Below are 16,917 nucleotides of genomic sequence, written 5' to 3' on the forward strand. Positions count from 1 at the left end.
ACTCTAAAATAACATAAAGATAATCTAGTTGAAGTGTTTACTTTTGTTTGGTTTTGCAGCTAAAACCACCTGCGCCATTTTCATTTTATTTCCTCTTCCTCCTAGCGATTTCGAAGATGATTTGCATTAAGAAATGCTTACTTTATTTAAAGACTGAATGAATTTAGGGTTCGTTAAATAAATAAACTTTTCTCTTTCGAAACAGCAATGTTTTAAAAATACGCATACATTGCGTTCTGGAAAGAACAAACGTATAAAAATGTTTTTTCAAAAAAAAAAAATTTGTTCGCCAAGTTGCTGGTTATTGTATTATGAGAAATATTTAAAATTTGGCGATGTGCAACTATAAAATCGCCCGAGACCATAATAAAGTGAAAATTAAAAGAATACATTTGGCTGGAATATAAATTGCTCCTATTTTTATGAGCGTTAAACCAGCCGAAGCTCTTTTCTCAGAAGGTCTCAGTAGTAAAATGAACTTGTGCTTCAACGTAATTTCTTTAAGTGCTTACTTATGGCCGGAATTAAAGCACCTAGGCAAATTTGCTCAGTGTGTAAATAGAGAAAGCATAAAAGCTGGGATCCATTGTTTGATGGGTGAAATATTTTGACTGATTAAATTTCGTTTATGGTTCATAAAATCCGTGAGTATGTAAGAGGAGGAGATGGCTTAGTTCTGAGGATGCTGTAATAGATTACATTTTTTAATTTGAATTTTATATTGAAATTTTACGATTGGCAGAGTCCAGATCATGATCCTATGAGAGCATAAAAGTGGTCACAATGGGATATTAAATAGAAAAAAGTTGGAATGTAAATTTATTAAGCGTTTATTGCATTTTTATGTGTCTTAAGTTGCTTACCTAAGAAAACAGTTATTTTCATCAATGTTTAAAGTTTTCGTATCATGCAAATGAAACAGAGCAACAGAGCTTATATGACTATTTTTACGTCTTTTCGCTTTCGATTATAAAACAAAGAGAGTATTCATTTCTCGGCAAATATTTAAAAAGTTTAACACGAAATGTAATAATAATATTCAAAGTCAGTAACAGATTACTGATATATTTAATTGCCCTTAAAACCAGCAGAAAACGATCAAACAATAAATTTTCTGGTAAACAAGATTTCAAGAAAAAGAAGCATGCAGATTTAAATATCAATAAAAAAACACAATAGAATTCCATTGACTGTCGTTATAAAATGCAATTAATATATAATTAATTTGCAAACGATTATAATGTTTGAAATGAAAATAGGAAATAAAGAAAATAGATTTTAAAATTTGTATACTTAGCTAAAACGCAGTTAATATTTATTCGACAATAAAACGTTTTTTTCAACCGGTAGTTAAATTATTTTATGACTTTTTCTTATGTACTTTTGCGCTAATCAATGGAAATAAAAATATCTTAATGTAATTGGATTCTTCTTAATCATTTTATTAATTCATTATATTATTAAAACTGTTCAGATTTTTTTATTCATTATTCGGTTAAAATACTTTTTAATTATTTTTCTCATTTAATATTTCTAAAAAAATAGCATTATTAAATGGCTTTTGGAGACTATTTTAAGAAGTAATTCTTTATTATAAATTGAACAAACGCGAATGTAAATAAATATTTTTAAAGTTTTGTAAATATATAGATTAATTCCGGCTACTAAATAAATTTCAACTGATATTACTTGGACTTTAAAATTATTATTATAAAGGAAAATAAAGGATATAAAGATATTCAACAATTCAAACATTTATCTCACATATAATTAATAGTTTGTCATAATTTTACTTTTTATTCTTACGTTAAAGAGTTTATTTAAAGTTATTACAAAAAATATCAGAAGTTAAAAATTCAATTAGGTCTTCAGTTACTAATATTATTTTATCGCTTACATTACAATATTTAAATTTTATTTACATTTTTGCTCATGCTGATCTATACAATATATTTTAATGTTTTTTTTTTTCTTCTTAAAGTTGTTTCTAAAAGTTTTCTGTTATTAAAATATTTATTCCGAATATAATAATGATAGAAATAAAAAAAAATACTTAAAACCTCATATATTTAAATTCACAGTAGTCTTTACTACTTCGGAATACATTCTGATTTAATGTACTCATAATTCTCCTCCCACATGATAACATTCCTATTAATGGAATTTAATATCCAAGACTAACTGTTTAATACGATTATACGTATGAGATAGCAACTGATATCCGGAATGAGTTCAATTAATGGTTGTACGATGAAATGGGTTGCAAATTTCAGACTCAGAAAGCTCAAATTTCAAAATACATTAAGCATAATGAAATAATTTCATTTTACTTTAAGGACAGTTTTTAGAAGAATCAATTTAATTCAAAAGTATAAATAGACATTCGTTTGAATTATTGAACTGAAAGGTAAATAATTAAATTTCTATTCTATGAAAATAAAAGCAAGTTATTCTGAAGGAAAGATATGATTTATTCATATGCTTCGCTAGATTTTTCAAAATTTAATTTAAATATTGATTTTATTTCAAATTACAAAACTACGGTATAAATGAATAGAATTAGAAAACAATGATATAGATGAATATGAATAAAAATGATTTAATTCATTATTGATTTTTTTTTCTTTTACGTAATTTTATTTCTTTGAGATGGAAAATAAACTCCAACTAGATTCACTTGTGTTTCCTCTACATTACTCTCAGCTGGAAAGCTTTTATTTTAAAGAGTGTACCAAAATTAAAGCAAGATTTGAATTTGTCACCATTCGTGCAGTAAAGTATTAGCAACCCTATTAAAAAACAATTTGGCTGCTGATAATTTAGGGTTAGTAAAAATGGAGTGTTACTCAATGGAACAATGCGTTAACGCAAGATTTGAATTAAATTAAAATAACACAGTTTTTTTTTTCTTTAAATTGTTATATTTTTATTGAATTATAAAGTACATAGGATAGGGTTATGTATGGAATAACACATGTGCAAATGATCTCCATTGTGTTGCTGATACATACGCACTCTTTTGTAGAAATTTTCGCTGACCGTTTCGCATAAATATGGCTGAATTTCGTTGATGCAGCGTTGAATTTCCTCCTTCAATGCACGCATGCTTGTGGGCTTTTTGGCATATACCTTTGACTTCAAGTTATCCCATAAAAAGAATTCAAATGGTGTTAAATCACATTGATCTATGGCATCAATTCTCAAATTTTCGAACGGGCGTCGTCAGACTTTCATTATTTTTGAAATATTGTTCAACAATGAAAACATGTTGTTCTATCGTGTAACACTCCATTTTTACTAATCTTAAAAAGTCACTGTCAAATAGTTTTTTAATAGGATTTCTCAGCACTTTACTGCACGAATGGTGGCAAATTCAAACTTTGCTTTAATTTGGGATTGTCCTTTATTTAACATATATGCAACCGAGCTACCAATTACGATATATATTCTACATGTACCATTTCCATGTTCATCTTTCTCTCCACCCTCTAATAAAAGTTCGTTTGCAATTTTTAAGATGCAAACCAGTCCTTCAGAAATATTTTAATGAAACAAGGACTTGCAACTCTAAGAATAACTACCAAAATAAGATTGTTAAAGTGACAAAATAAGCAATTCTCTGGGGAAACTAGAACTGTTTAGAACCTAGAGTACTTGAGACATTTGTTGATGGTTATTACAGAATTATTTAATTTTGTGTCTTCTTTCAATTATAAAGAGTTTTAATAAATTCGAAACACTCGAAATCACTCAAATTAGAATAAAATTTCGTTTAAATTGGAGAACTGTATTCCAAGAACTTACAAATTAATTGTCATTTGCAAGTTTATATCATATTATTTTATAATTTTAAAAATATAATGTGTTGATATATAAAAAAGTTTAATTCTCTATTTAAATATTATTTAGCTTGTTTTAAAAGATTTTATTATTATTTAAAATTATATTGTTTTATATTGGCTTTAAAATCTAATTTTACATTTTTATATGCAAAATATTGAAACCAAATCGCTTGCAAATAATATGAAATTAAATGTTTTGTTATCTTATTTTGTCAAAATATACTGCTTAAAATTACTTACATAGAAAATACATTAAAATCAATAAAATATATCAGATTTTGAAAGTTATGGATTGAAAATAGGTACCCAAAGGTACCTAAGTGTCCTATTTATCTTAATCTAGCGCTGGTTGCCGCTTCAGAAAATTCATCTACGAAAAGAATATACGAAATAAAGTGCATCAATGGAATGTAACTTAAGAATAAAATTCAAATTTCCGTGAATAACAATATTACAAAGTTACACGGGACATTATAAATAATAAGGTTATAGGGACATTATAAATAATAAGGTTATAGGGACATTATAAATAATAAGGCAAGGGGTAAAATATCAACAACAAATTAATGGAGTGTTTAAAGTGTTCAAAAATATGCGAAGAGAAACTATACAGGCTTTGCACACAAGATTCAAATTCACTCAAGACGCAATCAAATTGGTAGAAATAGACCACAACGAAGCTGTCCATTCAATAAAAATGCATGAAAGCAAATCACAGGGGTCGACAAAAGACAAAATTGAGGACAAGCTCATTTACATTATAATACTTCAGAATGCTGAAAAATAGATAACAAAATAAAAAATAAATAAATAAATAAAAATAATAAATTAATGTAAAAGTGGAAAACTGGAAAAAAAAATCGTCAAAAAGTAAATTGAAAATACTTTAGAAAAATATGCTGTGTATGGTAATTTTGTCGATTTTTTTATCTTGTAAATTTTAAACCTTTTAAAATTTGTAAACCCTTTTCTGGGACCCGTGTAAATTCAAAATGATACAGGAAATAAATATACAATTAAGATGAAAGCAACTTATAATTTGTACCATACATTAAGTATAGAAAAATTAATCTATTAATTATATTTCTGAAAGATTTTCAATCTCATTTTAATTCCTATTTTTCTAAAAGACTTTAACCCTTTATTTAAAATACTTTAACTTTTTTTTTCTTTATTAATTTATCTTCCATATGTTGCATCTCATAGAATATAATACAAAGATTTAATGTTTCGAGCTTCAAATAATTTAATAAATTGCTTGAAATCAGTTTACAGATGGTTCTTATTCTTCTATCTCGGAAGAGCAGGGGAAAAAAAACCCCACCTAATTTGAGTTTTTTTAACTTTCAGCGTTCAAGAAGACATATAACCAAAGATGTAAATTTACTCGGAAGCATGTCCAGATTTATTAAACGGGACTTAGAAAAGCTTATATAAATTTTATTTGCCTTCATTTATTGTTCGTTGAATCATTTCCCAAACCAGTAATGCGCTTGTGCTCTCACACTTATGACACTTACAAAATTCTTCTTACAGAATGCTGATGTTTTGCCCTCCATCGGTTGCGATTTTTTCCCAAATATATTTATTTTTCCAATACTCATTCTAAAAACATATCTCGCAATCAATTAATTATATAATTTCGTAAAATAAGGTTTAATTTTTTAAAAAAATATTTAGTACATTTTCACATCATTGACTTCTTATCTAAATTTCCATACAATATGCTGCTACTCAATGTTTTAATCTTATATTTGCACAGCATAAGTACTATAGCTTTTGAAAGTTAAAAATTCAAGCAATCTCTTCAGTGTAGCAGTTGCATTACTCTTTCTCTTTTGGATAATAGATGGCGATACATAATTAGGTACACATTCCATGGTGCACTGTGATTCTAATAATAATGAGATGAGATGCTGTTCTTTTAAAGTGTGCGCTCGTTAATGTCTTTCGTGTTTGTGTTTGTTTTGTGTGAAATGTGATCATTAAAGAAATGTTACCGAAAACATATGTCCAGTTGCTTCCACTGCATGGATCATAATGATCTTCATTCCACCATATCGTTAAATAAAAAGTGATGTTTCGTAGTTTCAAATCTTTGTTAAAAAATAAAATAATAAACCAAATTTAAATGAAATCTTAATTTTTTTTACCTATATGTTTTGTAAAATATAGCATAAGATTTTTCACTTTAAAAGTACAAAATCAAACCAAACTTTTCAAAAATCTGTACTTTTTGAATGGCACTTAAAAAAAACTCATATGAAGCAAAATTATTTATCCAAAGTAAATTAACATCTCATTTTTTTCTGTGGCTTTGTATTTTGTACTGCACAGCAAAATAAGAAGTTGTATAAAAGTATAAAATGTAACTAATCTCTCCCCTAAATTCATATTTTTAAACTTACATTTTAAAACAATTAATATCGAGTAAAAGTATTGATTCAAAATTTTTTTTAAATCATATTTTTTTCTTATCATGTTTTGAGGCACACTAAACAAATGTGCAATTATGCTCCAGAATACAAACCGAAACCAAAGTTAATAACAAACACGAACTCTTTTTTGAACTGCATGGGCTGGTTCCTGAGATTTTTGCTTTGTTTTTTCAGGTGTGATGTCGTTCTCTGAGCACCGCGCTCCTACCTTCACGATAGAACCACCAAACAAGGTCATGTTTCTGAACAGTTCAGGTGAATCCGTCCACTGTGCAGCTCTGGGAAACCCCAGGCCCTCGATTTCGTGGGTTCTAGCCGATGGCACGGCAGTCCAGGACCTACCAGGCCTGAGACTCGCTCTGGCTAACGGAACTTTGCTGTTCTTACCATTCATGGCTGAAAGCTACAGACAAGACATCCATGCTTCAACGTATCGATGCATCGCTTCCAATTTAGTGGGAAAAATCAGCAGTCGAGACATAAGAATAAGGGCAGGTATGTCATATGTTTAATAATATTCTTCCCTGAAATTGGTTAAAACAAACTGGTTTTCAACATAACTGGTTGGTTATGTTGAAAAATCGAACTTTGACTAAAATATCGATTGCCATTATTTATCCAATATTTTTAATCTTCGAATCGAAAACAGATGGTAATTTTGCCCTGTACTTATATTTGGGAACTTATTTTGATTTTTATATTAGAATAACTTCCATTCTAATACTATGTAATGTCTTGATCTAGACTGATCAAATAACAAAGCAGAATTTCCAGACAATTTTTTTATTTTACAGCCCTATATATACAAAAGAACAACTTGTTCTAATCTTGGTTAAATAAATAGTTATTTACAACTGTAGTAGGAGACGTAACAGTCAAAGTCGAAGGCTTTCTTGAAACTCAGTTAGTTCACGACTCCGAACTCGTGGCTTAGTCCAAAAGAACCTGAAATTCGTTTCTTCTCTCTTTCTAAAAAAGAAAAAAAAAAAAAAAGAATTTTTGCACTTTATTTTGGCGACAATCTCCGTCTCTTAATTTACATTGGACATTTGAGCTCTCTTTCGGCCAATCGGGGTTCAGCAATATGCTCTCTCAGCGGCGCCAGTGGGTCGTGGGGAGGTCCTTTCACAAAGAGAAACATCTAGCATCCAGATGTTTGAACACCCCTTTCCCTTTGAAGGTACTATCAATATCTCTTGGACTAGGAATTCCACATGTGGTCTTTCACTGTAGTCCCTAATGAACTGATACGAGACCACCCAGGTGAAAAGATCCACCATCTGGCTATCTCGAACAGTTTAGTAAGTAACAGCGATGACACAGCTGGCTGTAAATGTCTTATCAGTACTGGGAAACGGGGAATGTTACATCTATTATTATATATTATTCTAATGCTGTTTATTTAAATTTTGATAAAATCTTCTAACAAATATTCGTATTAATTATAATCAAATAATTAATGTTGGTCAGATTTGATATAATAATTTCTTTAGATATCTTATAGTTCCTAATGAAATAATTTGTTCATTTAAGCTTTCTTTTATGAAAAATTTGAATTTTTCATATTATTTATTAATCAGATCCCAATATTTCCAGTAAGAATGGAAATATAGATTACTTATTTGTTCCGGAACGATATTCCGCAAATATTTCATAAATTATACACAAGGTGTTGAACACATATTTTGATTGATTACTAAACTAGGAAACTTTTACTTCATTCCACTTCTTATCCAAAAACTTATTTCTTCTAATTTTCAAAACAGTTTTAATATTTAACTTATATATTGTTTCATAAGAAGGTTTTTTTTTCAATTTCATTTATAGCAAGAAACACCAAACACACACACAAAAAAAAATCCAAAACACAAAAATGTAATAATTCACAAGAAATTTTAGAAATATTTTTTCCAAACGTAGTCGCATAACTCATAAGTACGTTTTGAAGCTCTGTAAAATAAAAACATTCTCCTCTTTCCATAAAAAATCATAGAAAAAAAGTATTACAATTAAATTTAAATTTTCAATAGTTTTGAATACCATTTCATTTCTTTTGGTGTTCCGGGGATACGACACAAACTGGATGAAAAGTTTAAAATAAATTTTGAACTTAACTAAATGGAAAACTGCATTTATACCATCTTAATATGTTCGATTTTGAATTAAATAGTGCTATAATAATGTGCAAAGTCAACTAAATTATCATGAGAATTAGTAATTCACTAAAGACATGTTGTTAAAACTCAATTAAATATAATTTATTACACTGCATAAGTCACTGAAGTTTTGAACAGATATCTATTGTAATCAGATTACATTGGAATCCGAAAGGATCAAAGTATAGAAATTACATTAATTCCACTTTTCTAAACCATTTCCATCTTTTAATTTAGTTTTCTAGATTATAAGTGGTGTTATAAAGTGTCAGAAAATGCAAATTTATATCACGAGGAGAAGTTTTTAAAACTACGTAACAAGAGAATTTATGGATTTTAAACATGGTAGATTTTTTCCGAATAAGGAATTCATTAAAGAAAAAAAAAAGGAGTAATTTCAATAATATATGTAAATTCATTTATAAATTTCAAGTTCAGAGAAATTCAGAATTCCAAAATATAATTCAAAGAGTACTTTTGAATTGACTTATGGAACATATATTATAACGCCAACATAACTTTTTTTAATATTATGTGTGTTACTGATCCTGCAAAATGTTTTTATTTTGATTTACAGTAAAAAACATCCTTTATTTGTGAACATACGTACCTAATCAAACTACAACCCGCTTCAATTTTTTTAATTCATACAAATTAACAAAATGACAAAACATAAAAAAAGTGAAACTCTTAGTAAAAACTATAAGCAAATTAATTTGTGCAAACGATATTTATCTTTTAAAAAAATGATAAATCAGTCTGTACATAAATCTACGAAATTCATTATTCATAAATGGCTAGGTAACATTCACTCTTTACACACTGGCATAATTTCCTGTTTACAAATACTAACCCATTTTAAAACGAATTTTGCCGCATGCCAATTTAAAGTATAATAAAATAAGGAAGGCTATGTTTTTCCATCAAATATAAGTTAATACATCCATAAAAAAGCCCTGTGAATATTAAATACTAGAACATTCTTTTACATTAATTTCAAGAAATTACTGACATTTAAAATCGCATATAAAATATTATTTCAAAGCGTCAAACTACTCCATACTATTTGATAAGCGCCACGTTAACAAAGATCGAAAATCCCAAAGCATAGCTAAGCCCTTAATAAGAAAACATTTAGTGAAATATTCCTCAGTAGTTTTTATTTGTTTTTTTAGCTATACCAAAAGCAATAAATCACTTCTTGCATAATTCCCATTCTATGCTCCATACGAAAGAAAAGAAAGACCCGAGGTTATTCTCAGGTCACCAAGCAGAAATTGCCTAACTTTCCCCATGACAAACAAAATCAGAGCTTTCTTCCTATTGTCTGGCCCATACCTCCCGTCCATACCCGGGCATCATCCATATTGCTTTATTAATGCCTTTCTGAGCGGCCATTCCTGGCATTTGTCATTCCCCGGCCGGCTCGCTGTCACTTTCAATCACCAGCGGACCGATTCCTTGTTAATAACTAGCCATAAGTCTCGGCTGATGATGGTTTATGGCAGGAAAAGTTTCACGTGGCGGCTTCATTTGTGGTACCACCGTTTCAAGTCCCATTATACAGTTTTCAAAGCTTTCGTTAACAGTGGAAGAAGACAGGTGATATATGTGGCAAGAAATATATTGTCAAGGTGAAATCTGATCTTAAAGGAAATTCGATCTACTTGGAAGCGAACGCCTTAGTGGTTAACTATTAGATTTTTATTGTTTTTGTTGCTTGCTGATGCCTTAATGAGTGATTTATCGCCTTGGCGTAGGAAAGAGGCTTCAAATTGTATAAGTACTTAATTATATATCATTAGCACTTAAGTATATAGCGGTACCAAAAAGTAAAAGAAATCTTATTTTTTGAAATGGAAATTTATACATGTTATGCATGTATTTAAAAATGAGGTAAAACAAATAATAATAATAATTACACCGTAAAAAAAGTCTTACTCCTGTTTCAAGAATATCACCACAATGTCATCTGAATTTAAAGTTCACATTTAGTGAGTTCATATTTCAAAGACATTTTTTAGGTATGCAAAGTTTGATATTTTATTATATCATAAAAATAATTAGTAATTACCACTCTGTTATTTCAAATGTAATTATTCCAAATATAAGAAATGACGATGACCTAGTTGTATTGACCTTAAAGCTATTATTAGCGATAAAATATATGTCTTAATAACAAACATTTCTTTGAATATGGGCTGATACAAATATATATTTTTATTACATAATAATTTCAATGTTTAATTTTATTATATTTTTTTGCATATTTAGGCAATATTATATTTTTCTATAAATAGGGATTGGTGCAGACTTTGTATCAATAGTTTCTGAATATGGATTGGTACAGATGTTGTCTCGTTAACTTCTAAATACGGATTTGTACCGATACTGAATAATTAAACCATCATTATTTGTCTCCCTGTATGGAGAATCAATATTAAAATTCTTTAATAACGTTTGAATATAATTGTATGTGTCTCCCTGTTTCAGTCTCATCATGTATTTTGTGTATTTATTAAAAATAAGTAGCATAAAAATAAGTGATATCACTCTTCTCTCCTTTTGTGCCATTTTATGTATGATTGTTATATTTATTAATAATAAGGAAGTATAGAAATAAGTAACATCGTGCCTCTCTCATTTTGTGTCATTCCACTTACAGTTGGTATATTTATTAATCATAAGAAAGTATAGAAATAAATAACAACGTGCTTCTCTCATTTTGTGCCATTCCACTTATAGTTGATATATTTATTAATAATAAGGAAGTATAGAAATAAGTAACATCGTGCCTCTCTCATTTTGTGCCATTCCACTTATATTGTAGTTGGTATATTTATTAATAATAAGGAAGTATAGACATAAGTAACATCATGCCTCTCTCATTTTGTGCCATTCCACTTATATTGTAGTTGGTATATTTATTAATAATAAGGAAGTATAAAAATAAGTAACATCGTGCCTCTTTTATTTTGCGCCATTCCACTTACAGTTGATATATGTATTAATAATAAGGAAGTATAGAAATAAGTAGCATCACGCCTCTCTCATTTTGTGCCATTCCACTTATAGTTGGTATATTTATTAATAATAAGGAAGTATAGAAATAAGTAACATCGTGCCTCTCTCATTTTGTGCCATTCCACTTATATTGTAGTTGGTATATTTATTAATAATAAGGAAGTATAGACATAAGTAACATCATGCCTCTTTCATTTTGTGCCATTCCACTTATAGTTGGTATATTATTAATAATAAGGAAGAATAGAAATAAGTAACATCACGCCTCTCTCATTTTGTGCCATTCCACTTATAGTTGGTATATTTATTAATAATAAGGAAGTATAGAAATAAGTAACATCGTGCCTCTCTCATTTTGTGCCATTCCACTTATATTGTAGTTGGTATATTTATTAATAATAAGGAAGTATAGAAATAAGTAACATCGTGCCTCTCTCATTTTGTGCCATTCCACTTATATTGTAGTTGGTATATTTATTAATAATAAGGAAGTATAGACATAAGTAACATCATGCCTCTTTCATTTTGTGCCATTCCACTTATAGTTGGTATATTTATTAATAATAAGGAAGTATAGAAATAAGTAACATCGTGCCTCTCTCATTTTGTGTCATTCCACTTACAGTTGGTATATTTATTAATCATAAGAAAGTATAGAAATAAGTAACATCATGCCTCTCTCATTTTGTGCCATTCCACTTATAGTTGATATATTTATTAATAATAAGGAAGTATAGAAATAAGTAACATCGTGCCTCTCTCATTTTGTGCCATTCCACTTATATTGTAGTTGGTATATTTATTAATAATAAGGAAGTATAGACATAAGTAACATCATGCCTCTCTCATTTTGTGCCATTCCACTTATATTGTAGTTGGTATATTTATTAATAATAAGGAAGTATAAAAATAAGTAACATCGTGCCTCTTTTATTTTGCGCCATTCCACTTATAGTTGATATATGTATTAATAATAAGGAAGTATAGAAATAAGTAGCATCACGCCTCTCTCATTTTGTGCCATTCCACTTATAGTTGGTATATTTATTAATAATAAGGAAGTATAGAAATAAGTAACATCGTGCCTCTCTCATTTTGTGCCATTCCACTTATATTGTAGTTGGTATATTTATTAATAATAAGGAAGTATAGACATAAGTAACATCATGCCTCTCTCATTTTGTGCCATTCCACTTATATTGTAGTTGGTATATTTATTAATAATAAGGAAGTATAAAAATAAGTAACATCGTGCCTCTTTCATTTTGTGCCATTCCACTTATAGTTGGTATATTATTAATAATAAGGAAGTATAGAAATAAGTAACATCGTGCCTCTCTCATTTTGTGCCATTCCACTTATATTGTAGTTGGTATATTTATTAATAATAAGGAAGTATAGACATAAGTAACATCATGCCTCTCTCATTTTGTGCCATTCCACTTATAGTTGGTACATTTATTAATAATAAGGAAGTATAGAAATAAGTAACATCACACCTCTCTCATTTTGTGCCATTCCACTTATAGTTGGTATATTTATTAATAATAAGGAAGTATAGAAATAAGTAACATCGTGCCTCTCTCATTTTGTGCCATTCCACTTATATTGTAGTTGGTATATTTATTAATAATAAGGAAGTATAGACATAAGTAACATCATGCCTCTCTCATTTTGTGCCATTCCACTTATATTGTAGTTGGTATATTTATTAATAATAAGGAAGTATAAAAATAAGTAACATTGTGCCTCTTTTATTTTGCGCCATTCCACTTACAGTTGATATATGTATTAATAATAAGGAAGTATAGAAATAAGTAGCATCACGCCTCTCTCATTTTGTGCCATTCCACTTATAGTTGGTATATTTATTAATAATAAGGAAGTATAGAAATAAGTAACATCGTGCCTCTCTCATTTTGTGCCATTCCACTTATATTGTAGTTGGTATATTTATTAATAATAAGGAAGTATAGACATAAGTAACATCATGCCTCTTTCATTTTGTGCCATTCCACTTATAGTTGGTATATTATTAATAATAAGGAAGTATAGAAATAAGTAACATCACGCCTCTCTCATTTTGTGCCATTCCACTTATAGTTGGTATATTTATTAATAATAAGGAAGTATAGAAATAAGTAACATCGTGCCTCTCTCATTTTGTGCCATTCCACTTATATTGTAGTTGGTATATTTATTAATAATAAGGAAGTATAGAAATAAGTAACATCGTGCCTCTCTCATTTTGTGCCATTCCACTTATATTGTAGTTGGTATATTTATTAATAATAAGGAAGTATAGACATAAGTAACATCATGCCTCTTTCATTTTGTGCCATTCCACTTATAGTTGGTATATTTATTAATAATAAGGAAGTATAGAAATAAGTAACATCGTGCCTCTCTCATTTTGTGTCATTCCACTTACAGTTGGTATATTTATTAATCATAAGAAAGTATAGAAATAAGTAACATCATGCCTCTCTCATTTTGTGCCATTCCACTTATAGTTGATATATTTATTAATAATAAGGAAGTATAGAAATAAGTAACATCGTGCCTCTCTCATTTTGTGCCATTCCACTTATATTGTAGTTGGTATATTTATTAATAATAAGGAAGTATAGACATAAGTAACATCATGCCTCTCTCATTTTGTGCCATTCCACTTATATTGTAGTTGGTATATTTATTAATAATAAGGAAGTATAAAAATAAGTAACATCGTGCCTCTTTTATTTTGCGCCATTCCACTTATAGTTGATATATGTATTAATAATAAGGAAGTATAGAAATAAGTAGCATCACGCCTCTCTCATTTTGTGCCATTCCACTTATAGTTGGTATATTTATTAATAATAAGGAAGTATAGAAATAAGTAACATCGTGCCTCTCTCATTTTGTGCCATTCCACTTATATTGTAGTTGGTATATTTATTAATAATAAGGAAGTATAGACATAAGTAACATCATGCCTCTCTCATTTTGTGCCATTCCACTTATATTGTAGTTGGTATATTTATTAATAATAAGGAAGTATAAAAATAAGTAACATCGTGCCTCTTTCATTTTGTGCCATTCGACTTATAGTTGGTATATTATTAATAATAAGGAAGTATAGAAATAAGTAACATCGTGCCTCTCTCATTTTGTGCCATTCCACTTATATTGTAGTTGGTATATTTATTAATAATAAGGAAGTATAGACATAAGTAACATCATGCCTCTCTCATTTTGTGCCATTCCACTTATAGTTGGTACATTTATTAATAATAAGGAAGTATAGAAATAAGTAACATCACACCTCTCTCATTTTGTGCCATTCCACTTATAGTTGGTATATTTATTAATAATAAGGAAGTATAGAAATAAGTAACATCGTGCCTCTCTCATTTTGTGCCATTCCACTTATATTGTAGTTGGTATATTTATTAATAATAAGGAAGTATAAAAATAAGTAACATCGTGCCTCTCTCATTTTGTGCCATTCCACTTATAGTTGGTATATTATTAATAATAAGGAAGTATAGAAATAAGTAACATCACGCCTCTCTCATTTTGTGCCATTCCACTTATAGTTGGTATATTATTAATAATAAGGAAGTATAGAAATAAGTAACATCACGCCTCTCTCATTTTGTGCCATTCCACTTATAGTTGGTACATTTATTAATAATAAGTAAGTATAGAAATAAGTAACATCGTGCCTTTCTCATTTTGTGCCATTCCACTTATAGTTTGTATATTTATTAATAATAAGGAAGTATAAAAATAAGTAACATCGTGCCTCTCTCATTTTGTGCCATTCCACTTATAGTTGGTATATTTATTGATAATAAGGAAGTATAGAAATAAGTAACATCATGCCTCTCTCATTTTGTGCCATTCCACTTATAGTTGGTACATTTATTAATAATAAGGAAGTATAGAAATAAGTAACATCGTGCCTTTCTCATTTTGTGCCATTCCACTTATAGTTTGTATATTTATTAATAATAAGGAAGTATAAAAATAAGTAACATCTCTCATTTTGTGCCATTCCACTTATAGTTGGTATATTTATTGATAATAAGGAAGTATAGAAATAAGTAACATCATGCCTCTCTTCTTTTTTTTTGTCCAGTTGGGACTTTTATTAATAATAATTGAGTGCAAACGACAGTAACATCGTGCTTTTTCCTTTTATGTCACTCCGTAAGTGATTGGTATACTTTTTACTAATAAGGAGTAAAAAATTAACATGACATCTCTCTCCTTAAGCCCCTCCGTGTATGGGGGCTATATTTATTAATAATATTATTAATAATCAATAATTTTATATACTTGCCTCTTTAAATGACTTTATAAGTTGAAGTACAAATTATTACTCAACTTCTTCTGAAATTCTCAGATTAATTTAGCTGTTCTTTTATTTAGACTTTAAACAATTCCTGATTCCATCATTCTCCATTTAAAAAAATTAACTCATTGATTATGTTGAATATTAAAATTTTTAAATAGGTTTGAGCTTGTTTTAAAATAAATTAGCAGCTCTGTTAATCAATAATCATATTTATGATATTCATTTCTGGCTTTGGGCCGCGGTGATCTGGTGGTAAGGTCTCGGCTTTGGAATCAGAGGACTTCGGATTCGAGACCAGATTCCATCGATGAACCGTCGTGTAAGCGGGTCTAGTGCACATTAAATCCGTGAGGGCAAAATGTCTCCCCGCTGGTGTGGTATGAAAGTTTGGAAAGGGGGTATGTCATTTCAAATGCCGTCCTCTTCATCTGAATCGCGGTTCCAAATTACGAGATCCAACCCAAAATAGCCCAATATTGCTTTAAAACGGAACGTTAATATAACTAAATTAAACTAAACTAATAATTTCTACCTTCATATCACTTTTCTCAGATTTTGGCAGATTATTTTCACATTCCATATTTTAATTGTATTCTAAAAAGTACACTATTTACTAATAGCGTCACGATTTCGTGAATTATTCATTTTCTTTTCATTTTGGTGACACTAATAAAGATTTACGATAGAACTCAACAAAAACAACGGATAGAAATTTTGTTAATTTTATTATATATTTCATGTTCTCACGATACTTTATTCTGCACAGATCTGAATGCTTTTTCCTAATGCTAGTCAGCAATAGACGCCCCAAACGTGACGTCGTTACATATACAAACAAATTTTATAAATGACATCCAATTCCAGATTTAAGGCATGTACTACAAATAGTTCTAAGTGGCATAAATAACGTTTTGCCAGCAATATTTCACAGAATTAGTCCACTAATTCGATGTAATTTTTTGAAACAAGTACCGAGTCAATTAATTACAGGAACTAAAAGCAGCTATTTTCTACAAATCCCAATCTGAGAAACATTTGCCCACGCAGGATTTACTACATGGGTAATTTGATCCCTCTATCACCAATTATTTGTTATGCAAAGGGAGTGTGTA

General features: G+C 29.1%; 1 protein-coding gene across 2 annotated transcripts in view; it reads left to right on the forward strand.

Moving 5' to 3' along the window:
- Positions 1 to 16,917, forward strand: part of LOC129981538 (cell adhesion molecule Dscam2-like) — an 833,489-nt gene that overhangs the window by 296,229 nt on the left and 520,343 nt on the right. For both annotated transcript variants that reach the window (XM_056092410.1, XM_056092411.1), the window contains exon 2: positions 6,455 to 6,775. In XM_056092410.1, the coding sequence (XP_055948385.1) occupies positions 6,455 to 6,775 (321 nt within the window). The remainder of the gene's footprint in view (positions 1 to 6,454; positions 6,776 to 16,917) is intronic.

This window comes from Argiope bruennichi, chromosome 8, assembly GCF_947563725.1.
Source record: "Argiope bruennichi chromosome 8, qqArgBrue1.1, whole genome shotgun sequence".
In the NCBI taxonomy this organism is placed as follows: domain Eukaryota; kingdom Metazoa; phylum Arthropoda; class Arachnida; order Araneae; family Araneidae; genus Argiope; species Argiope bruennichi.